At 36.3% G+C, this 26,066-nt stretch overlaps 1 protein-coding gene across 1 annotated transcript in view; it reads left to right on the top strand.

Annotated features, from left to right (window-relative positions):
• Window positions 1–4,200: 4,200 nt before the first annotated feature.
• The window catches only part of LOC5564209 (fatty-acid amide hydrolase 2), a 50,465-nt gene continuing 28,599 nt past the window's right edge, over window positions 4,201–26,066 (top strand). The window contains exon 1 of the mRNA XM_001648502.2: window positions 4,201–5,049. Within this exon, the coding sequence (XP_001648552.1) occupies window positions 4,876–5,049 (174 nt within the window). The 5' untranslated portion in view covers window positions 4,201–4,875. The remainder of the gene's footprint in view (window positions 5,050–26,066) is intronic.

Genomic DNA, 26,066 nt, shown 5'->3' with positions numbered 1-26,066 from the left:
ACGATACTAAATGTTCACCAAAGTTGAAAGAAGTGTTGCGTGCTATACAGTCGGCCAAAACACAAATGTTAATGTGGCTGGCAACACTGTTTAAGAAGAATTAACTTTTGTTTAGCGGATATCTCAAGATCCTGACCACTTAGAAAGATGGCGTCTTCGGCAAAGTTGTTCAGTAGCTCAAAGACTATCATTATTTGAGTCATGAAATTCGAAATTTTGCCATCAGGCGGCGCTAGTGAGCATGAAAATTTAATAATGCGGATATCTCAGGATCCTGACCACTTAAGAATAAAACGTCTTCGGCAAGGTTGTTCAGTCGCTCAAGCGCTATCATAAGAAAAACCATGAGGTTTGAAATTTTGCCACTAGGCAGCACTAGTGAGCATGAATTATTTATTTGTGGTTATCTGAGGATCCTGACCACTTTGGAAGATGGCGTCTTCGGCAAGGTTGTTCAGTAGCTTAAGGACTATCATTTTTTGAGCCATTAGATTCGGAATTTTGCCACTACGCGGCGCACACTGGGGCCGATCGGTGTTTTCTATGGCCAATAACTTGTACTACATTTTGACTTATTCAGATTTTATCTAGATAAGTGAAATCGGATCTAGATCAGTTTTATCTTTTGATAGGAACGTCCTAGCAAAAAACTTTCTTCTGCAAAGTTGTTCATTGAGGCATTTTTAACATTTCTTCCGAAGATACTTACACTCTTACACACCACGTGGGGCTTTTTTGTTGTAATTGTTTGAAAATTTGATAAAAATATGGTAAAAAAATGCTTATATTTGATAAACATTTCATGAATTTGTTTTTTTAATGTATTTCAAAAACATATTACATGCTGAAAGAGTGTTTTGAAGAAGTCATTTCTAAACTGATGTTCTAATAATACATTTAAACGGAATTCAAGATAGTTTGTCCTATATGTACCTATCTATCTATCCTTCCATTTTTATTAAAGTAATAGTATTGTGTTTAATAAAACCATATTATACGATACAAATAAATTAAATAGGGGGACATGGGGCAAGAAGTACACCCGGGGCAAGAGTGCCACCTCTAATTTCACGTAGTTCAAATCAATTTTTTGATGTTTAACGCAGGATAAGTACAAGTTGAGTACTAATTGAGGGTTTTGTAAATATTACAGTTAAAAATGTTTAGTACAAAATATTAGAAAAATGTCTTTGACTCACCAACGCAAAATATGCGAAATATTATAAGAATGTAAGACTGGAAAACAAGGTTTGACTGACAATATATACAAACATATTGATTTTTCCGCACAGTATTGATTATTTTCAATTGTTTAATATAACTGTGAGGATTTTTTTTCGAAAAAGTCCTTTTGACATTAAATTTTACAAATATAATAACAGTATGTCTTATGGGGCAAGAGGGACACCGCAATTTTCTCATATAAAATCAAATGAACTTTTATTTTTCTTGTTTAATATTGCATTCAATCAAGGTTTCCTACTAAATAAAATCAAAATAAACCATCTTGGACATTCAAAGTGGTTCTGAAAATTTTTACTCTTATTGTTATAGTAAAATAAGATGAAAACTACATTAATTTCGTGAAATTACTTTTTAACTATAAGTCAACTTTTATCCCTCAGTTTTAATCTTTACTTACTCTACAATTTATCCTTTAGGCGGAGAAATAATAATATACAAAATTTGTGGCATTTTGCTCTGGTGGTCTTCTTGCCCCATACGAGTGGCACTCTTGCCCCGTGTCTCGTTTAAAAACCTCATAAGAAGCGACATTTTCAAAAATCTCAAATCATCATATGTTTCTTATATTGTTGAAATCTATCGATAACATGATTTTGAACCAGAGCTGAGCTGAGATGACGAAGCTTTTTTATCAATTTTTTTTATATGAACCAATAATCAAAACCCGTTTTTTAACTACTTCTAATAAAGTGTCATACAGCGCCACCAACGTCAGTGATAGAGTGTAAGTGCCTTCGGAAGAAACGTCAAAAATGCTCCAATGAACAACTTTGCAGAATAAAGTTTTTTGATAGGACGCTTCTATCAAGAGATAAAACTGATCTAGATCAGTTTGCACTTATCTAGATCAAATCTGAATGAGTCAAAAAGTAGAACAAGTTATTCTAAAATACTTTGACGAAGACACCAAACCTCTAGGAGGCATACACTGAAAATAATCCACACGTTCGATCCTAATTCTTTTAAACGTGGATCTGTCGTGTCGAATTGCAAGGTGAAATGACGTGTAAAATTTGTGATTCTGTTAAGGATTGAATTTGGTTCGATAGCTAAGTCTTTTACACATGATTTGAACGTGTTTTACAATGGCGATATCCATCACTAGTAGAACTAGTTTGCCTACACTGAAAATAATCCACACGTTCGATACAAATTCTTTTTAACGTGAATCTGTCGTGTCGATTAGCAAGGTGAAATAACGTGTAAAATCTATGATTCTGTTAAGGATTAACTTTGGTTTGATAGCAAAGACTTTTTCACATGATTTGAACATGTTTTACAATGGCGATATCCATCACTAGTAGAACTAGTTTGCCTATGGTGACAAGGAGTCACATTTGCCATTCTCGCGTGACATGTTAGACAACAAGTTATTCTTGGATAAACCGGGCACTCGTAATTGGTGCCTGGTATCAGAAAATCAAGGAATCGCTAATAAGCAGTACACCAAAACTTTCAATAATTTGTAAATGAACGTGTTTTACATTTGAATTTCAATTGTCGATAGCGACTGGTTTTACACCATCGATTGATGTGTTTTACAAATAGTGAAAATTCACGTGTGAAACACGTCGATCGAGCTTGTAGAATGTTTTCAGTGTATCCAGAGTACTAGAGGTTTTGGCCGTCGAAAACAGCGATATGCCCCAGTGTGCGCCGCCTAGTGGCAGAATTCCGCATTTCAATGACCACCGCATATTACCCCATAATCTACTAAACAATTTTGCCAAACATCATTACTCTTCTTTTGATTACTTTCTAAGATATTGATCATTCATAAAAACGGTCGTTAATCTGAATTTCGGTCGTACAAAAGTGGTCGTAACAAGAACCGTCGTAAATAAACAAACGGTCGTAAAAAGAGGTTGGAGTGTATATACATTGTTTATATGTATAAAAAAATATTCTAAAATTCGCAATAAATTCACAATGGTTAGAGATATGAAAAAAAGTAAAGCAAAGTTGAAATGAAACTTTGCGTAGAATCTAATTATAATATGAAACATATAAACAATTTGTTGTTTCGAACTGCTTTACATATAAATCAAAAAATGAGCTGGAAACACTCTAAAATAGTTGTTTCTGCAACAACCATTTTATGACGTATGCTGCAAATGGTTCATATATCAATCGTGAAAAATCACTCACTCACTTGAGATGTGTCGAATGATTCCTAAGAAGATCTATCTATCCCTGGACATCGAATGAATGAATGAATTATTTCCGTGAGAAACGCATTGTCACCACTACGTGAATCAATCAGTGTTTTTCGTCAAAGCTCGCAAAAAGCGTGATGACATGGGAGGTGTGCGAGTCACTTTCGCCTAAATTAATTGAATGAACCGGGACAACACCCGACGACACTGACTCCAAATGGCACCCATCATTAGCAAATACCGCACATTGTGGCGATACATCTATAAAAAAAAAAACGAAAACTCTGAGCGACGATACGATAGGTGTATAATACATAGCACTATGGGCCAAAATCAAATACTTGGCGACAAAAGTTCAAAAAACTTTTTTAATGAGATTAGTTAGAACGCGAGATGAACTTCTCATAATTGAGAACATGTGTGACGAGTTTATTCCATGTATAACAAAACTCCATTTCTTTAGAGGAGTCGAACTTTAAAAAAAATTAAATCCATTTATTTCAACCCGTATCCGCCCAGCAAACGGAAAAAAGTTCAAATTGCTGCGATTTCGACAATTCTTCACGGATTGCCTTCGTCTTAGTTCGAATTTAAGAATTTCGTCGCAAAATATTTATTTTTGGCCATTAGTATGGGGCCCGAAACCCGAAGAGAACGAACTGAATCGTCGAGAATTCTTGTTCAAGAATCTTTCGGCGAACATCCTACAAGCGTGTGAGCGCATACGTTCTTGTGCTTGACTGCAAATCCCCAATCAGCGACTGACTGCTGGCTGCTACTACTGGCTGGGCTGCAAATCATTCGGTTCCTAGATTCTAGCCCGGCCGGACGCGCGCGCGCTCCTTCCACGCGGACGACGACAACGACGACGAGTGTATCGAAAAACGAGAGTAGAGTTGAACCAGAAAAGCTACTCTCGGACAGGTTGCTCGATGTGATATCAAAGCGACGACAGAATCGACGATAAGATTTGGTTGCGTGTGATAAGGAAATATCTGTGAGACCAAGTGAGACGAATTTATTAAAACCGGACAATAGATTCCACGAGTGGTTGAACAAACTGTATCTCCGAATAAGCGGCTAATAAACGCGAGCAATAATTTACTAGCCTACTTAGTTTGCTGCTGAACGACCTGAAGTGTTTTAGCGAGTGCGAAAGAGAGGAGTTCTAAATCCCGATACGAGGAAGCCTTATACTAAGCAGGCTGTGTGTAACCAAGGTGCCGTGTTGTAACGTTTTTAGTGTACAGTGCCATAGCGACGTTACAGTGAGCGTTTGAAAAAAAAAAACATCATAAAACTTCCCACCCGAGACATAGCAATCGCTGGGAATTAGCAACCCCAACGAGTAGAGTACCTCAAAGTTCAATAGATCAGTCATTACGCGGTCGTCGTATACTGAGAAAGTGTCGTTGTTGATGGTGTTTCGTGCCATCGAATTCATTAGAATCGCTAATCTGTAACCAGGAATAAAATGCAACTGTGGCTGCGAGCGTTAGGAGTGGTGCTCCGGATAGCAAATGTGATACTGATGCCGTTGATCCGGTTTGTGGGAGGGCCCCGTCGGAAGACACCCTTCCCGGAGATTCGGAACGAGATGCTCAACATTCCGGCAGTTGACCTGGCGGAACGGATCAGGAATAAGGAGGTGCGTAGTGGAATCTAGTAGGCGGAGCTACAGTTATGTTAGAATGGGTGATTTCATGGGAGGTTCGGTAGATGGTGTAATCAGAGGAGGCGCTGGGTCGCTTTCTCGGATGTGAAAAAAGAAAGCATAAACATAAAAGTATGGCAACAAGCATTTCAAAGGGTTATCTCCATGGGTCGATGGTCTCCATTCCAAAACGCATTAGAATTATTGTTATTTCGATCAGATCGTTATCCTACACGAATTGATAAATATTTGAAAAACGTTTTTTGTTCTGAGATCCTTCTTCATTCCGCCAAACTCGAATCATGCAGGGTACTTCGTCAATTTCGAGTGTAGGTTGAGTGTTTTCTTTTGGCAGTTGAGAACTTGAGGCGTTGAGGTAGGAACATTTGGAGTGCTGCAAAGTCACTCTCGATTGAGCGATTTATTTGAATGCTGTGATTGCGAACGAGCATATGTGTGATCGATTTGGTAATACAGATGAAACAACAACGATTGGCGCGATAGTGGATCATTGCAAAATAATATTTCTATGAGTAATTGGAAGATAGCGTGGAAGCTGCCGGAAATATGCAAGTCATTTGCGGATGCTCCAAATATAAAACTCAATTGCGATAAGATTTTCAATAACAAAACACCGTCAAGTCTAGCATCAATTGAGTGGTTAGCGTAATTTTGGTACTGGTTGCTAGGCTTCTCTGAAAACAAACAATAATTAATTGGTGAGCTCGATTCAAATTATTTTCTTAAACTTTGTTCAAGCAACAGAATATCATTCCTTAGTTTAAATAATTGCTGAATGAAAGACTATGGCAGGTTTAGATTGGCAATTCGTCGAACTCCTAAAGAAATCCGCAAATAAGATCACAACACAATACACAAGGAAATCTGACATTTAGCTTGTTTTGCTTCTGGTAGAGGATTATATCTAGTTTTCCAGATTTTGTATTTAGTTTTAAGTGTCTATGGTTAAGAAATGTTAAATTGACCAAGGACAGATGTGTGCTCTCACTGACAGCCGCAACATGTTCGATGCCAAATAAGTTCAAATTCTTTTATTTTCATTGAAATGAATAGTTATATCACTATTAAAAATTATTTACGGGTTATAATTATTAAACATATACTCAAGTCCTTTTTGACCACAACTTGTGTACGTATGATGTTTATTTAACCCTAATTCTCTGTTTTTAACAAGAAATTAAGAGTTTTCTCTCTTTTTATCAAGTTTCCTTATCTAAATTGCTATTTTTGACACAAACGTATGTGTGAGACCCATCGAGCCCAGAATCCCTAATTCTAAAATGTGATTAATAGTTTTTTCACTACTTTAGAACGCTTTTGACACTTTTATGTTTTAACACTGCTGCGTTACGTAAGATCTACAGCAGGCATTCCCAATCTTTTTTGTTCTTTTTCGACATAAATGATTGGTGTGTTCGCGTGAATAGTCCGATATGAGAATTTTTATATCTCGAATTATATTTGGTGTTTTATCTGACTAATCCAAGTATAAAAATTCGTCTTTATATAAAACTTTTCAGTACAGATGCAGTTGAGTTAAAACATTGGTGCGGCCCACGGGGTTAACATAAAATTGAATTTTTATTTTTTTTTACATAAATCAATCAGACATAATCCCATGCTTTCATTTGAGGTTCAAATTTCTTACATGGGAAAATTATTGCACAAGTGTTTGCAGTATTTAATCCTTTTTTTACCGGTAACAGTCTTCGAATTGATCATACTGATTTACGTTGTTTTGTAGATAGTTGGAAAACTTCAACCCAAATTTTACTCTATAATAGCAAAAATGGATTAGGGATCTCTGAATGTTTTATTACTCTTGTTACCTTTATGTTTGAATTTCTCACCATCAGATTTTCTGTAGTTTACTGGGGAGAATTCAACAACTGGAATAGTATGAGGCTAGATTTCCGATACATTACCAAACAGTACCGATGTTTTGGTATAATTCATTTCGTTTAGTTAATTGTTTGTGAAAAGACTAAATAACGGGCCATCTCGCCTTAATTGATTCCTTCAGTTGTTTCTGAGGAAGTAACACAAGAAGTGTATCGAAATCGATGCTGAATTGTTCCTCACAACAGCATATGAGTGATACGTTGTGCACTATACAATGCAATAGTTCTAATAACTAGTAGCAGTGACGGATACGAAAAGGAACAAAAACAAAATCTCTGGATTTTAATACCGTACATCCCCGCTTATTTGAACGATACCTCGTGCAAACCACCGGGGTTCGTTATTGGTTTTAGTCACCCTAAAACCGTATTTCTGGTTACCTCTTTGTTTTGATTATACGTTCCGTTCACAACGTTCCATTGCATTCCAATAACGCTTGAACCATTTTTAATTTGAACGATGTGCAAACACTTGGGAACGATGTGGCAAACCCCAGGTTTGACAAATTGCAGTAAACTTTTCACAGCACTCTAGATTTTGATCTATTACTTCTTGTGCCATAAAATTGTGGGCAACTGCAAGGAACATGAAGGTATTTAGTTCGCCTTTGTGTAAACCTTATTTTAAAAATAAGCCTTTCAAAAACATTCAATAAATGAAGGCTTACCTCATTTACTACCACCCTATATTAATAAATTAACCTTGAAAGTACTAAATGCCGACATTTATAAAAAAGTAAGTTTCAAGTTCTGTATTTTCGCCATCGTCCGATCAGGAAAAATCACAAATGAGTTATGTTTTTCATGCGTGCCTTTAAAAGATGTTGGTGATGGTTCCGGATTAAGGTTCAAATTTGTTAGGGTTTCAAAAATATAAATTCAGGGCAAAATGCAAGGAAATTCATTAAACAATTTCAAAAAATATTTGATCTGTTTGATAGAATATATCACCTGATTCAGTTTGGAACTTTTTGTAGTCATTTTGGGAACATGGTTAACGGATATCGATTCCGTTGAGGGTCCTTAGTAGATCTTCCGACGGCTCCAAATCCATGATTTTCACCCAGAAGTCATTAAATATTGTGTCATGATTTATAAAGTTTTCCTGATCATTTTAGGAGAATCCAAAAGTGTAATTTTGGAAGCTATTCAGTCGTTGTCGTATGATGGATTGAATTTCTCACAGATGTAAATTGACATTATCTCAAATCCTTTCTCTTATTTCTGGCGTTACGTCTTAACCAGATGGGAGCTTGTTTCTCAGCTTACCATTTCAAGAGCATTTTCACATTATTTACCTGAGAGCTTTCTTGAAACATTGATCGAACTTTGCATTTGTATGCAATAGTCTTCAAACTGAAATGACGGGGTTGGTGGTCCAATGGCTACCGCTTCTGCTTCATAAGCAGAAGATCATGGTTCAACCCCAGGCCCGTCCTTTTCCTCGTACTTTGTAGCTGTATCTTTCACTTGCTTCTGTCTTCCACTCTTAATAGGGGAGGTGTACCAGTTTTGGCCACCTTAAGGAAAAATATTGTTTATACATTAATCAAACGACCTTTGGTTAACCGAAAGCTTTCAATCCATGCTCAGTAGGGAAAACATAAAAACTAATCAAAAACTTTGTTTTTGTATTAAAAATGGGGGTTGCGATTACTGAACCACTTGCACCAGTATTCGCCATGATTTTAATTTCGGTTCCTGAATTCGCCACCTGCGTTGAAGGGTGGTGAATCAGGAACACCATTTTTTTCTATTATATTCTGAGAAAATTTTGCGGTTTCCAAGAATGTTTTCGTATCATATTAAAGCAATTTAGCGAACACTTAGCAGTTGGCAACCATATATGTAAAACGGTAATTAATGCGGGGTGGCGAATAACTGGTAAATGGCGAATACCGGTACACCTTCTCTATAGCATTTTCTAGAACCAGAGACGGACAAAAAACTGTTTCCCCGAGCTTCTATTCTTCCATAATTATAGCATGTCTTTCCTTACGCCTGATACGTAGGCAGACTGCTAACCAAACAGCAAGCCTCTCTGCCATAAATTTACCACTCCTACACCTTCCCGCATAAACTGGCGCAGATACAGGGGACGTAGCCAGAAGGGCCCCACCCTTGCCGACGGATTTTATTACAAAAATTAATATACCATTGAATTTTTTAAAGATTGTTCTCAGTTTTCATATTTATAGAACATTACGTCATGATAGACTTATGGATAATTATTTAATTCCAAGAGAAAATCAGACTTCTGCCAAAAAATCTCCAGGAATGGTCGTCGAGTTTGTTAAAGAACTGTTGTAGTCCACCTAGGATATTACTTGAAATCATTCGAAGATTTTATCAACAGCCCGCAATCTTGAGAGGGAGCCTACCAAAAATCTTTTATGGAACTCGAAAGATTGATGCCAAAGATCTGACAAGTTGTCATAAAACGAATTCATCGAGGAGTTCTTCTAAGAATACATAATAGAATTTGATAAGATCTCCTGTGATTTCTCTGCATGATTTTTTCCGTTCTTCAAGGAATTTATCGTGCAAGGGACTCGAGAATTTATATCCAGAATTCGTTTCTCGAAATACTTTTATTTTTTTCAACGATTACCTCAAGGTATTTTTTTTAATGCATTTTTAGAATTCTGCCAAAAATTTCTTCAAAATATAAGGAACTCCTTCATTAATTGCTTCAAGAGTTCCAGCAAAAAACGTACTGAGAAGTTATAGGAGTCTGTGTCAAGGATGAACTCTTCTGCAAAATTTGTAAAAAAAAAAATATTTTATTCATTCTCTTCCTGAAATTATTGACGATTTTACACCGAACTCAATTTGATGTGAGTAATCTGAACAATTCCACCAGAAACTACTTAGATTACCGAATAATTCCTACAGGAATATTTTTTCAACGATTCGATAAAGAATTGAACTAAGAACATCTCCAAGTATTACATTAGGAAAGGTTTCCTTAAGAAATTCCTTTAAGGATTCTTTAAAGTAATTTGCCTAAACACTGGGTACCATTGCTTTTTTTTCAGAAATTTCAGATATTTTACCTTTTAATTCTTTAAGAATTTCTTCCTTAATTGTTCTAAATTAAAAATTATTCTACGTACTGTATATAAATATCATATGGTAATTCATCCCGAAATTTCTCAAGGCAATTCTTTGGGATTCCTTTTGAGATGTTTTAAGAACTTAATCTACGAATATTCCCATGAAAAAATCTAAGTACATTCAGAGATTTTTTTCAGGACATCACATTTATCGAAGGAACGCAAGAGAACCAACTGCAGATTTCAAAGGCAATTTCTTCTTGAATTCCATAAGCTTCTGCATGGCACATTTGGAAAAAAAATATGGAGAAATCGCTGGAGGAGTAAGGAGAAGGGTTTCCTTAAGAAGTACTTGAATGAATTTTCGATTCATTATTAGAAAATGTATGCAGAAATCTCTGGATGAAATTATGGAGGTATTGCTTCAAAGTTCACCCAAAAGAGTTCCAAGAATGCTTCTATGGATTAATTTACCTATTCTGGAGGAGTTTCTAGAGGAATCAATGTTGAAATTAAATATATGAATCTTTGTAGACATTTTTCTATTCTTTTATCGCTGTTGGTGTTGAATCAAAAATAATCATGTACCACAAATAATTGTTGTACGAAATACAGAAAAAGCCTTGTTTAGAAACATATTTCGAAATCTCAGAGAATCGTAAAGTCACGGAAAAATTATAATAGAGAAAAATTCGATGAAATTTGAAAAAAAATCTTGGAAAAATACTAAATTGATTCCAGAAAAAAACATTCACAGTTTTCTTGAATAATATTATGGAAAATTTAGAGTTTAATTCCTGAAGGAAATTAAGCGGAAATACTTCATAAGTAAAATAAATTGTTCAAAGGGTAAACTACAAAACAGTTGTCTAGTTCTTTAGAAGAATACTTGCTTAATGATTGGAGACATTCTGTAGTTTTTCCTGCAAGAAATGCTAGTGGAATCAATCTTATGGAATTCTTGGAAGAACTGGATGATTTTTTTTTTATAATTATTCCATTTCAATAACTGGCAAGACTGAAATTTCCTGTCAATAGGAGTTCTACCATTCGAGTTTTCGAACCTTTTCAATCGAGAACTTTCCAAGGCGTTGAGTGGTCAACAAATTGAATCAAGACGTGTTTTGGACCCCACATGTCTCACTGTAAAAGCAGAAGGACATCTTTCCTTTCGTTGCTGAACATTTCGGGAAAAGGGAGCACAAATTGTGTTAATTCGTGGAAGTCGTTTGCCCTCCCCTGTTGAATATCCTTGCTACACCCAATGGGGATATCCGGGCTACTGTGGGACCCAGTTTAATGCATCATAAATTCCCTTTCCCCTCATTGGTCTGCATTCTGACGTGGCAGCCGCCATTGTTGCCTAAAAATAGAAGATCGCCAGCACTTACACACTGAGGGTGTCTTTTAGTCCCAAGCAGTCATCTGGTTGATTCCTTGTGTAAGTGCAGTTGATCTGGCGATACTGGAGTAGCAACCACGGGCGGCCAATCAAGCTCAAGCTCAATAGTCTCCAAACATAAACAGGTGGTAGATTCTATCAAAAAGATCAATTTACAACGATATCCCCGTCTTTTAGAAAAACCCGAAATTTATACCGGCCATAGTAGACTTCCCCCTAATCAAAAACGGATGAATATTTTAACACAAATTTGTTCAGCAAAATTGTAGCAATATGTTGACGATTCACATGTTATTGTGGTGTCTAAATACCAATTAACAGCTGCTTAGGAGTTTCAAGTTAGATTAATAGGCATCTTCCTTCATAGATCTATTTACTCATTAAGGTGTCAATAACGCATGCCACAAGAGTCCTTCCGTAGCATAGTATATGACGTTGGAAAACTGTACGCGTTTGGTATCGAACCAAAGTATTTTCGATTATCTGTTCAGGTTGTTAATGTAACTGCCACACGATCACCGAATGCACAAAAATTGTCCATTATCATAGAAGCCTTTCAATCAGCTGTTGAGATGGTCATAGAATACTTATTATCTAGATGTTCTAGATTGTTGAAATGTTGGTATTTCCTCCCCTCAAGCAGTTTCTCCCAAAGCCATAATACATCGTCTCAGCATGTATTAAAGAATAAATGTAAGTATATCTATAGGACTACCGGCGTCTGGAAAAGGAATATCGATTAGTCTACGCTCTACCTTATTCAACGCCGCATTCGTGACAACAACCTATTTTACCTAGGTAGTTGCTTTAATTATATAACTGACACATCGCAGAAGTCAGCCCGATATTAGTTAGTGGGTTGTTAGTACACATTACCCCAAGTCACGAACGTTGAGGAAGCTAGAAGCACGCACGAAATCGCTAGGTAGAGAGGTACGTTGACATATAGCACGATGCGATGTTTTCTCCTCCCATATCTATCTAAGTACAGACGGCATCGAAGCTCGCGATAGTGGATAGATAATTGAAAACTAATCATGATGGCACGTACTTTCTGCCTTGTTGTTGCATGCACGTAGTTGAAATGACATCGTTTGTATTAATATTGATTGCCCAGTTTTTCGCTTCCGTGAGTGGGCGGAATGGTTAGATCGTGGATGTCGTTCCCATGCCGGGCGTGCCTCTCGACCAACGACCGCTTTCGTACATTATTAAAGCTGAATTTCGTAAAGGTTCACACATTAGCATGCTCGGTACATGGTATGATTAATTATGAGAGGCTGGTGTTTTGATGGATCGACCCACTTCGAAGGGTGTGTAGTTGGGATTTGCAACAAATGCACTCGGCTTGAGGAAACTGTGAGATAGTTTCATCGAGTTGCGAATAACAATTGAGTTGTGTGCTGATCTATTTGAACGCGTATCGCAAAACGATTCAGATATCGAAAACGGCATGTTCGTCAATTCACAACACTATGTTTAACGGGCATTTTAAAACATTGCTTCTTCTGCAGCTCCTCAAAGATCATAGGATCATGTATTAGAAAAAAAAACTTTAATAAGTTATGTGATTGTGATTTCGTATCTTACATCGTACTTCTATGTAACTATTATTGTCAGTTCGGTAAAGCTAAAATAGGTAAGGTAAGGTAAGGTAACAAAATAGCTGTAATAACAACATACCAAACAAATAAGGGTAATCGATCTAAAGTAATTCCAGATGATCGTATATTAATTACAGTTTTGATAAAATTTACTGCTTCTAAAATCGATGAAATTCCCATACCGGGCGTGCCTCTCGACCAACGACCGCTTTCGTACATTATTAAAGCTGAATTTCGTGAAGGTTCACACAGCATGCTCGGTAGGGTAGAAGCACCGGTTTTGGCCATACGCCAGTTGTAGCCATAGTCGATTATACACCGTTTTACATAGCCAATCAGCATGAAACCTTTTGTGTTCAGTAGATCACATTCATATGATAGAGCTACATTCATTTACTTGTCCAAATTGATTCAAAACATAAGAAAAACAATTAATTTTCCTTATAATTTTAACTCCCATACACCTAATTTGGCCAGGGCACTCCTAATTTGACCACTCTCATGAGAAATCAATGCAATTGGCCAATTTAGGAACCGAAGTTAAATCTCTGGGCGAAACTGGTTCCGTTGGCCTATATTGACCAACGGGATTTTTAAAGCAAAAAATGGTTTTGGCTCAGTTTTGATATTTTACACATATAATATGGATTGAAAGCTTGCATTTGACATTTTTGTTGTATAAATACGGCTTCCCATTCAGTTTTTATTGACATTTTCTCTTAGGCTGGCCAAAACCGGTGCTTTTACCCTACATGGTATAATTAATTATGAGAGGCTGGTTAATGAGGGAGGTAATAGAAGCAAAGTGTAAGTGTAAGTGAAAAAAACCTAATTTTGAGAAAAACGGCTTTTAGGTTTTGCAGTTATATTGCACTTCAAATTGAGTACTTCGCAAAGACCCACGCTAACGGATTCTTTTTTACAGGGCCGGATGAATCTATTACAAGAGGTCGAAAGGACAGAAGGTCGAAAGTCAAAAGTTCGAAAGGACAAAAGTTCGAAGAACAAAAACGAAGGGACAAAAGGTTGAAAATCTTTTTTTTTTTCAAAGAAGCAAAAATTTACCACCAAGCAAATCAATTTCGACCTTTTGTCCTTTCGACCTTTTGTCTTTCGACCTTTTGTCCTTTCGACGTTTTGTCTTTCGACCTTTTGTCCATAAACCCCTAATGGTGAGCTCGTTTCATGCTTGTGATAACACATATCTGTATCGTGGCAACGTTACTTTTAAGTATTTGCTACACAAACTATGGATGGTTCGCATTTAAACCACAAACCCTCCCAATAACAAAACTCCCTCCTGTGAAAACTCTAAGGACGAGACCAGCGTTGTTATTGACATTACTAAGCTTGGAATCTTCGAAATTGTATGTTGACAATGGTATGCCACATCTTTTGGTTCCCTGTACAATGTCGATTATTCTGGTTATTCTGGTCAATCACGGAGTGTACCAATTACGAATTGTAAATGCTCATGCTATTTTAGGTGCCTTCCATAAATTGCGTAACGCTCAAAGGAGGGAAGGAGGTTGGCTTAAGCTTTACGACACACAAAATTTTGAAAATTTTCATTCAAAAACCTTGCCCTCCACTCAAATTGTATGGGAACCAAAAAAAAAACTAGTTTACTACGAACTATGTTATTTTTTCTGTTGGACGTAAAGTCTCCTAAAAACAGTAGAATTTTCCAATACTTACGCGGAAAAAAATCCGTTGCTGCATTCATGAATAAAAAGCCATGAAATCACAATATGGTATGTTTCATGATATCATGACTACATGAAACCATGACTATTATTGTTCGTTTTGTTGACAAATAGACTGTCGTGCAAATTTTCAACGTAAGGAAATACATACTCACACGTTAGTTTATATGGCAGTTTAGAAGAAGCACGCACCTTGCATTCAATGCAAAATCCAACAGTGTGAGTTTTATGATGATTTTGTTAGATACGACGGAATCCAATATATGGCAAACATGGTGGAAGAATATTTTGGTGGGACAAAAATTTTCAGCTGTGAGTCTATTGGAGGGCAAAATCCCCAATATTAAAAAAAAAAATGTGCTCAGGGCGTTAAACAAATCAAATTGTCACTTTTTTCATCTTCATCTAAGCGTCTTTCGCGATCGGTGGTGTTTCAGAGTGAAATTAAAAAAACATGTTTTGTTTGTGAAAAAGGGTAGACTGTGATCTTCGGAACTTTGTCATCATATCATTTGCATTCTTGGCGGCATTCTTGAGAGTTTCCAATTTTTTTTCACGATTTAATTAAGCTACCGTTATTGTTAGATATTCCTAAATGTATGTACTTGCAAGCTTTTACTCAGACTGCAATAAAATTGATGATATATGGATAAATCGAATTTTTTCTCAATCCTCTAACGCCTAAATTTTTATTTTTAAGCTGAATATCATTCTTTTTCATTACTTAAAATCGAACCAGGCACTTTTTTATTTTTATGCGTAAAATATTGAATTTTGTTGTTCGATTTTGCTCATTTTTATATTGAAACCTCCCTTATTTATTTTGTTCTTAGAGTTATTTTTGATTATTTTCAAAAATATTAGGGGAGCCTGGTCCAATTCGAACCCTGTTCTAAGTTGGGCCTTCAAGCATTTCTCATGTATTAACGCTACTGTGAAAATCATGTATACGTGTCCAATCCAACGTTTTGATATGGTTTAATAAGGAATTCTTTATTTTCGACAAGTACATGGTTAAGAAAGTCTTCGAAAAAATAGAAACATGGTAGACCACCACACCATAATCAAATAATCAACCACCAACATTTACTTGAAAAGCATCTCCATCAATATCACAGCCAAACTGTATCCAAAATAGTTTGACAATACGATCCAAAAAACGTGTACGAGTGCTAAGAACAATACAGTCAACTTGTCCTTACTAGATATTCTGTGATATCCCCAAGTTCGATAAAATACGCGATCCCTTCAATATAGCGTACTTCGACCTTTAATTGCAAGTCGATACTTCTCCACCTCCATGTTCCCAAACTCATTTATGTCTGTTTCAGTTTCCCATAAAAGTTTACTTCTCTAATTCGATATTTTTATGCAAAGTTTAAATGTGTTGGAATTTTACTGTTTTACCAAAAAAATCGGAGTTATTTTTCATTACCACCACCATTATCGTGCTTAAAATATATGGCCTAAAAACTGTTTCAAGGTCCGAATGGGACAATGGTATCTTATTTTTCAAAAAAATTTATTGTCTAAAGAAGAAGAAAACATAAGAGATGGGCAAAAAGAATCGGAGCCGTTCAAAAGATCCAGATCACTCAAAAGAACGAGGTACCCATGACTCTTTTGGCGAGAGTCGGTTCATTTGATCAGCCAAAAAGTGACCCGAAGAACGAACCAATTCTCGATTACTTTTTCAAATCGGCGTAAGTAACTTCCATACGGTTTTGAGAAAATTAATTCAGAAGAATCACAACCTGTTTTCTAAAACTGTTTTAAAATGAATCACCTTTTTGACATTTTTTGCTTAAATTTTGCATACAATAAGCTCGCTTTCAAAAACTAGGGAGTTCCTGTTATTTTCCACAAAATTTTTATTACAAAATGATAAGCCGATTTATTCAGTTACTTTCGACGTTTTTCTACCAGTGTAAAATCGACTCAAGTAATGTTTTGTTTTGATTCGTGGTTAAGTCACTTTGTCTCTTCATACAGCGGAGCGGCGAAAGTAGTGGTTAGGTAGCGAAAGTTGAAAATCTTACTTTCGTCGTTTTGTAAATCCGGAAAGTAAACGTTCTGAAAGTGAAAAATCGAGTTGGTTAAGAGCAAAGTGTGTAGAATTTCGTCTGCGAAACACTTAGAATCGATAAAGTAATTTTGTATAACAACTTGTAACACGTAAAATACGGCTAAAGGTTTTCCGTCTCCTGTTTCGTTCCCTGGCTCAAGAAACAGACGGCTTTAGCGCCACCTCCGAAGAGGACCGTCTGTCGAGTTATGTTTGCCCGGCAAGAAACCCAACCTCAGGGCGGGTTTGTTTTATAAGAGTCCAAATAGCAATTTAGGAAACGATACAGAAAACTCAAAGGTATAGTGGATCGAGATTTCTCAGTTATTGAGGTCGCTTTAAGCGATTCTCAAAAAATAGTTGATACTGACCGCCGTTCTACCGACACAAAAAGACACCACTCACGAGTATCATCACTGGAAGAACTCACTAATTCAAAATTCCCTGCCCGCTTCAGACACGTGAGTGGAGAGACTGATTTCCCAGGCAGTCTATCCTGGCGTACAAAAAAACAGAAAAAGAAACAGGTAGAACGACGCGAAACGTGAGAAATCTCGAAGACCAAAAACTGTTACAGGGAAAGCTTTAACATACTACAAAAATACATAATTTAGTTGCGAACAGCAAAAACATTTAGCACTTTATTCAAATTTGATAACCTAGGGTTTATTCATATTCGTTTGTTCCTTTCCTCTTCTACTTTTTCTTCCTACTTTCCCTAATGTGTGTGCGGATTTTCTAATCTACTTCTATCGATGTTTATCGATCATCTTCTTCTTTCCGAGCTCGGTTAGTTGTGTGGAGGTTTAACACATGCGCATGGTTAGTTTGTTTGGCTTGTACTCACGGACCCTTTTAGATGCTGCGATGAATGCCGCCGGCAAAGCAGAAGCGACGGCCGTTCAATGGGCTGGCAAAGCAGAAGTGCTGGACGAAGAATGGGACGGCAAAGCAGGATTCCGAAATTAGCACATCGACGATGGTGGTATTGCGGCTACTACTCCAAATACGGCAACGAACTGCGACTTTTTGGATTTACTCCTTGATGAAGTGTCGCACGCCGGAAATCACGTGCGTTGGTGACGTATGACGCAGTTGACGACGGTGGGGATCGTCGGGGGCTTCACACGTGGCCTGTCCACGAGGTAATAGAAATGGTGGTGGCCGCTCTGTCGGAACGGTTTGTTCCCTTCCGGCTTTCCCCTCAAACCGGGACTTCTGAACGCTGAAGCGTGGGATCGAGAGTAGCGTTTAGCTTGCAGATGCGGTGTGCCGAGCTTGGGCCGTAGATCGCTAGATTCCGATCCTAAATAAAAAGCCGTCGAACGGCTGTTCGACGCATTAACAAAAAATTCTCCACACAAAAAAAAGTTCACAATTACCTTTTTTATTCACAAACGCACACACAAACTAACTTGACCGCACTTAACCTTCTTGGCTTTAGGCTAACGAACTTTACTTGACTAACGAAAAGGAACAAAAAGTAACATTAATTTCAATCTACAAAACTTCTCACATTTTAATTTATTACCAAATGAAACACACCGCGACACTTAACGATTATTCACGCACTCTCGCCTCTTCCACGGTCCAGGTCAAAATGGACGAGTAGAGATTCTGAAAGTCCTCAGATAAGGTGTGATTTTACATCTTCGTGGACGGAAGTACGTAAAATCACCGAAGTATGTTCACGACCTTTTCAAACGACGATCCTCATCAACTACGAATGAGAACCGATTGAAGCGCTATCTCTTTCGCTACCATTCCATCTGAATGACCTGTATCGTTCCGTCTATTTTTGGACTCCGATCTATTTATAACGATCGTTAACGTTCGGGCTTGAACTTTGAACCTTAGGCTTATTCGTGTTTCGTGGTGTAGTGTGTAAGGCGACAGGGACTTTTATTTGATATAGTATTGGTAGATGGCGACTTGTATGCAAGTTTTGTATGCGGTTTTGGAAAAGTGTATTTCATTTTGAACTGTGATATTGAATATCGCATATATTTAAGTGAACTCTTGAATTTGTTAAATTTGACAATGAAATAATATGTGATTAAATGAAAAATAAATTAACACGAATAATAAATTAACATTGAAGAACATGAAAAACAATATAATTATATAACAATTTATGTACATCTATATTTATATTGAATAAATCTTTAAATAATATTTACAAAAAAGTGACCATGCTACAAACTACCGAAAAGCTAAACATTACATATAATTTGCAATTGGATTAGATGGACAAATTGATGTGAAGATTTGCGAAAAAGTTACACGTCTTCTCAGTGAGAATCGAACTCACGACTCCCCGATCTCTAGTTGGGGCGCGTTAACCACTACGCCATGAGAGGACTCATGAACGCAGAAGTTAACCTGAATTCGATTTCAGCTCAATAATCACGTGGTCCTCTTTCGCAAAGTGCACCTCTTTCGGAAGAATTAGATGCCCATCCAAACACAACGCTTTCTATATATATCCAATGCCTAGCCCGAGAGCGCATTGTTTTTTAGATATAGGAATAGCACACTACACTAGCCAGCAACTGCGCTGGCTGAGGTTTCTATTGTGTGGGCTTCCAATGGGTCGCGACGTTCTCAAACGACCGGTTACGGAACATGAGTCCGTTGCTCGATAAATACTTGTTTTAATTATGAATCGTGGTTTACGGCCAACCAGCCGAGTGGAAGTTTAGCTTTTCGGTAGTTGTTAAACTTCCACTCGGCTGGTTGGCCGTAAACCACGATTCATAATTAAAACAAGTATTTATCGAGCAACGGACTCATGTTCCGTAACCGGTCGTTTGAGAACGTCGCGACCCATTGGAAGCCCACACAATAGAAACCTCAGCCAGCGCAGTTGCTGGCTAGTGTAGTGTGCTATTCCTATATCTAAAAAACAATGCGCTCTCGGGCTAGGCATTGGATATATATAGAAAGCGTTGTGTTTGGATGGGCATCTAAATCTTCCGAAAGAGGTGCACTTTGCGAAAGAGGACCACGTGATTATTGAGCTGAAATCGAATTCAGGTTAACTTCTGCGTTCATGAGTCCTCTCATGGCGTAGTGGTTAACGCGCCCCAACTAGAGATCGGGGAGTCGTGAGTTCGATTCTCACTGAGAAGACGTGTAACTTTTTCGCAAATCTTCACATCAATTTGTCCATCTAATCCAATTGCAAATTATATGTAATGTTTAGCTTTTCGGTAGTTGTTAAACTTCCACTCGGCTGGTTGGCCGTAAACCACGATTCATAATTAAAACAAGTAATTTTGTATACTTTTTTGATTTGAGTCTGTTTGAATAAGTTTTCGAGAATTCTTTCCCCCTATTCTCCTTGGTTCGTTTCACAGCTTTATTATAGGTTCATAACGCTTGACACGTGTCTTGCTTTGGGTGCCATTGCACACATGCAAACACAGTTTGCTGCAGCTTCACACTCTCAGCATTCACAGTTAAACAATTAATTTGTCCCGCTCACTTGCACACTTGAGAGAAAAAGTGCCCGCTCATGAGTTTTTGGGGAGGAATATACGAAGAATGAGAGAGTAAAAAACACGAAAGGAATGACACATGTCGTGCACAAGGAGTGAACCGTTTTTTCCCGTTCGATCGGTTCAATTCGCTCTTCCTTAGCAAACCACTGAGCCACTAAACCGTTCAACAATGAGTCGTTCGGATCGGATCCGTTCACTAAAATGAGCCGTTCTGTCCATCTCTAATAAAATATACACGGTGCTCTCCTGACCGTTATTATCAGAAAAAAAATCTCCATCAAATCTGTGTTCACCAGTCGTTTTCTATGACTAAGCTGCATGTCTGGGCAACATTTCAAAAAAATCGTAGGGCCCGTTTTGAAGTTACGGCCATTTGATTGTAGAAGTCCACTAATTCAAAGGAAATCTGAGATATTCAAACGGGTTTTCATTGGCCGTGATTATCAGATGAAATATACCATCGAAATTTGAATCAAAGTTGGTTTATTTAGTTATTTGTATCCTCTTGGTGGAGTTTTGAATGAGAAGACAGACGAAATTTTGAGTTACGTCCTTTTGGAGTTATAGCCATTGAAACACTAATTTCCAATAGATTAGTTAGGCATTCTTTAAAGAAGGCATTCCGTTAATCATTTCCAAATGTTTTCAATGACGCATTGCACTTACATGTCACTTACACTTTTATGGCTTTCGATACTTTACTCTAGACCACTGTCAATACTTTTGTCGTGATCATTTGTAGCATATATTACTACATTTAGATTTTTCACAAATCTACAATTTTACCTTTGGGTTTGTCGGTCCTTTAGATTACACAAACACGTTAGAGCTCTGGATAAATACAATAGTGAAAGAATTGTATAAATCAATCAATCCATTCTCATGCTAACTCGTGAAGAGAAAGCCTCAGTACTTGATATATGCTTAAGAAAAGTAAGAAACATGCGATATTATTTGGTTTTATTGAATTGAGAATCATAACACTTTCAGAGCTTTATGTTACATGTCTCCCTTGAAAATCAAAACTCTCTTGAAAAGATTCTATATCTTAACTCCGAATTTCATTAACCCGAGTGTCATCATCCTGAACGCACTATTACACTGAATGCTACTATCCCGAATATATAATTACCTTGCTTTACATTGTGCCGTGATGGAATTCGAAGTAATGCCGTTCTAGAAACTGGAACTTGCGCAAACGGTCTTCGGGTATTCGGGGTAGTAGAATTCAAAGTCAAGGGTAATATTTTTTTTAAGATATTTAAAATATGGTAAAACAGAGTTGTTCATGGATTTAACGCAAATTCCAGTTTTGATTACAGGAAAACCGTAAATCGTAAAACCTGCTGGTCTACCTACCAGAAAACGGTTTCAATCCTACACAAACTGAAGATTTCCATGTAAACTTTTATTTGTTTTCGATCGCAGGCTATTCTTGTGAAGTAAAGACTCACCAGCTGCTATGACTCACTACAAACGAAAAAGAAACATACTTTGGGAGCTTCACAAAGTTTTCCAAATTTACAGAGACAAACATTTAAAATTGAGCTCTGTAAATGGTACAATTTTGAACTCCATTAAACAAAATAATAACGGGTGTTCTAAACTTTGCATTGTTTCCTTCCATTTTGTATCGCTGTTTTCTACGTTGTTAATTTTATTTTATTTCATACACTGCTACCCATAACCGAAAACTCAACTCGTAAAGTATTCCTTGACGTATACTTTGCTTCGATGTACAACAGATAACAATCAATTGCATGTGAAATAACCTGAATCGTGAGTACATGGGTTCACCAAACTACCAAGAATATTGTGCTACAAGAACTAATTTGGTTACATGATGTAATTAGCTCCGTAATGCCTTAAAACACTTGAGCCTATGGAAAATCAGTGGATTGTGAAATACTTTGGCGGCATATAAGTGCAATGTGCCATTGAAAACATTTGCATATGCTCAAAGGTATAAGAATGCCTTACTAATCTATTTAAAATTAGTGTTTCAATGGTTACACTTCCAAAAGGGTGTAACCCCAATTTTTTAGATTTTCTCATTCAAAACTCCTCCCAAAAGTTACAAATAACTAAATAAACTAACTTTAATTCAAATCTTAATATTATATCTATTCTGATAATCACGGCCAATGAGAACTCGTTTAAATATCTCAAATTTCCATTGAATTTGTGGACTTACACAATCAAAGGGCGTAACTTCAAAACGGGCCCTACGACTTTTTTTAAATTTTGCCCAGATATGCAGCTTAGCTATAGACAACGACTGGTGAGCACAGATTTGATGGAGATTTTTTTTCTGATAATAACGGTCAGGGGAGCACCGTGATATACAATGTATTGTATCGCAGTTTGCATGAGATTAACATATTTGTAGGTTATAAAAAAAGGCAAGTCGAGTCTAGTACACGAACCAAAAAAAATTTTTTTTTGATTTCCGAGCTATCAAAATATACAACAAATCTAAAATGGGTCCCCTGTCTATAGACGAGATTGGTTACACTGCGGAACACGCTATCTCAAGCATCAAAATACCGATATTAAAATAGAGGTTGCTAAATCCCTTGCCGTTTTCAAAAATTCCGTAGCACGTCTATTTTTTGAGATATTGACAGTTGAAAATGTAAAATATGACTATTTCAACCAACTTGCATGCAAATTTGCCAGCTTGTGTAGCAATTTATTCGCTTAATGTGCCTTCATGTGTACAACAATTATTATCAACAAAGTTCTTAATACTTTCGATGATCAAAAGTTATTTTTTGATGGTTTCGAAAAGTATTGTATTCTGCCATATAAGAGAATCGAAAAATTTTGTATGGAGACTGTAATTATATCTGGAATGAAGGTTAAAGCCATAATTTGCATGTTTGGAGCATTAGACCACAAAAATGTTTGATAAATCATACTTAAAAATTCATGTTTACATCAATGAAAACAGTGTTTTATACAACTTTGTCGACCTAGCTAAAATTCAGACGAGCTAGAACTGAGAAGGGCATCAGATGCAGCAACCCCAAATCTACAAGAGACACATAATTTGATCCTTGAGACACGCAAAAATGTCATTTTTGTTACGCTGTGTTATCAGAAGGTTGAAATCCATGCATGCGAATCGAGTGCACCATTTCGAAATTCTTGTATAAATAATTAAAAAATCAAACTTCGGCGAAAGACATTTTGTAATTATCTATTGCTCCGATAATCCTGAAAGTTTGTCGAATCCTCCTTTCAAGATACAGTACTGGACAGAATAAAGTACGCATTGGCCGTTTTCCCATACAAAATGGTCAAGTTTGGAGATCTGAATCTCAGCTTTTAGTGTTCCGATTGATCTGAAATTTTCACCACTGCCTAGATATAACATAGATTTTACTCAATTAAAATATCACTGCATTTGAAACACAATCTTTTAAATTATTGAAAATCTCTCAATTTGCAAAAAAATGCAAAATTTAATTTTTAAAAAATTTTGAAAACAATCAAAAAATTATGTTTTGCAAATTTGTGTGTCTTATCAAATTGTACATTTTTGCAGAAGGACATATTGCTCTAAATATTTTCATTTAAAAATTATTTTTACTTTAAAATTTTGTCATTTTTATCAAAATTTGAGATTTGCGATAACTTAAAAGTTCGTTAATGAAAAGCTATGAATTTCTAGCCTAGCAAATTTGAGGTTACTTTCAAGCTGCGGTGAAAATTTCAGGTCAATCGGACAACTAGAAACCGAGATATAAGACTCCAAACTTGATCATTTTGTATGGAAAAACGGCCAACGCGTACTTTATTCTGTCCAGTTCTGTATCTGCTCTCGTTCTTGAAAGATGTATCCGTTTCGTTCGAGTCTATGGTTTTGCTGACATTTAGAAGAATACGATTTGAACTTCGATCTAAACCGCTTTCGACCGTAAAAAAGGCGAGGGCCTCAATACACAGCAGACTAAGTTTTCGTGTCAAGCACCAAAAACCGATATTTATTTAATCTGGTGGTCGCTGAATCCTTCTCCGTCGCAACATGATTTGCTACACAAATTAATTTTTGGGTGCAAAAGAATAAGGATTAACGAAGTTTGTAGGGGTTTAGTTTTTGAAAGGTACTTTTTGATTATGGAACTTCAAAATTGTGACATGCAGAAACATTTCTGAAAGCGGTAACGCATTCAGCAATCCCAAATTTACTGGAGATACGTAATTTGATATTTAAGACACGCGAAAAGATTATGTTTTGTTCCAACAAAACAGTCAAATCGATAAATTTAAAGAACACAGTGAAGAAGATCAAAAACCGCATCAACTTATCAATGTTAACGACTTGCGAACCGTAGCAGAGAAGAAAAATTTCACACTGAGCCGGTCGATAATGGGGACGGACCTGGTGTTGTGGTTAGAACATATGCCTCTTTCACCGATCGGGATTAAATACCATCTCGGGGTAAAGACTTATGACCTTTAAGTTGTTGTCACGTCTCTTCAGTCTAAAAATACCGTTGACCTGTTTCGTTCCAGGAGCAGAATTCAATTTTAAAACATCACCCTAAACTTGGGTTTAATCGATGTCTTTGAAAATTTTTAGTCGGAGTCACGTCGTAGCAAAATTCTGACCAAGAAGGTTTATGGGGTACAAAATATGATCAATTTTGAAGGAACATTAGTCATTTTTACCTATTCAATACCTAAAACAAGTTTACAGCTGAAAATGTAGAAAAAATATAAAAATCTTGTTCGGATTGATAAAACTAACAGCAGTGAGTAAGGGTTCAACATATTTTTTATATATTAAAGAGTAATTTTGTTATATTAGAGGATTATTTTCATATTATTGTTGGTGAAGAAACAGATTTCAGCGAATATTATCAACAAAATACCTTAATTTGGAATGGATATCCGTCATCATTCTCTAAATTCAAATCCATTCAGCAAACATAGACACTGGACACAGCAAACATAGATAGAGAAAAAATAACAATTAATATTTGGAATGTTATAAAATCAACGGTTTTTATACAATCATCTTTATTAATATTTCAACTAAACTTCATCATCGTCACCCATACTGAAATATTTATAATGAAACAATGAAATAATAAAAATGCCTTTTCGCTGAATTACCGAGCGATTTAGAAAACTTAATGATAGGGCAATTAACAAATTAGGGATAACACTCGAATTTAATGTCCTCATTATCATCAAGAGCATTGATATATCAAAACAAATCGTTGAGTTGACTGAGTGAAGATCTGCTGCAATATTGAACGCACAGAATATATATCTTGTTTTACTATAATAACGTCAATGTGTGCCTACATGAGCATATTATACTCTTTTGAGAAAATAAAGCTCCAAAAGAAAATATGAGTTAAACTAACTGACTGATTGATTCAATTGCATCTTAACTAATCAAAAAACAATATTTTTTAAGTCGATAAAGCATTGATTTTTTCTCATTAAACTTTTAATTTGTTTATTTATCAATAAAATAGTTTGGACACGAATATAACATAATATTCCCGTAACTATTTAGGGCTTCATAGAATATGTTTGATTGTCAGGAAAATTAAAAATTTCTTAGACAATAATCTTATTAATGTTAATTAATGTTTTAAGGCTGTATCATCATTTTATAACTTAAATTTAATAATTCAGACAAAAAAGTTTGAAAAAAACGGTTTTTTTTCTACTCTTTTTACTGAAATTATCAAAAATGCTACGTCCACAAGTTGGGACCCCTCCCTCCCCCT

The sequence above is a fragment of the Aedes aegypti genome, chromosome 1 (genome assembly GCF_002204515.2).
Source record: "Aedes aegypti strain LVP_AGWG chromosome 1, AaegL5.0 Primary Assembly, whole genome shotgun sequence".
Taxonomy (NCBI): domain Eukaryota; kingdom Metazoa; phylum Arthropoda; class Insecta; order Diptera; family Culicidae; genus Aedes; species Aedes aegypti.
Note: the sequence above shows the minus strand (reverse complement) of the source record. Positions and strands in the feature narration are given on the sequence as shown.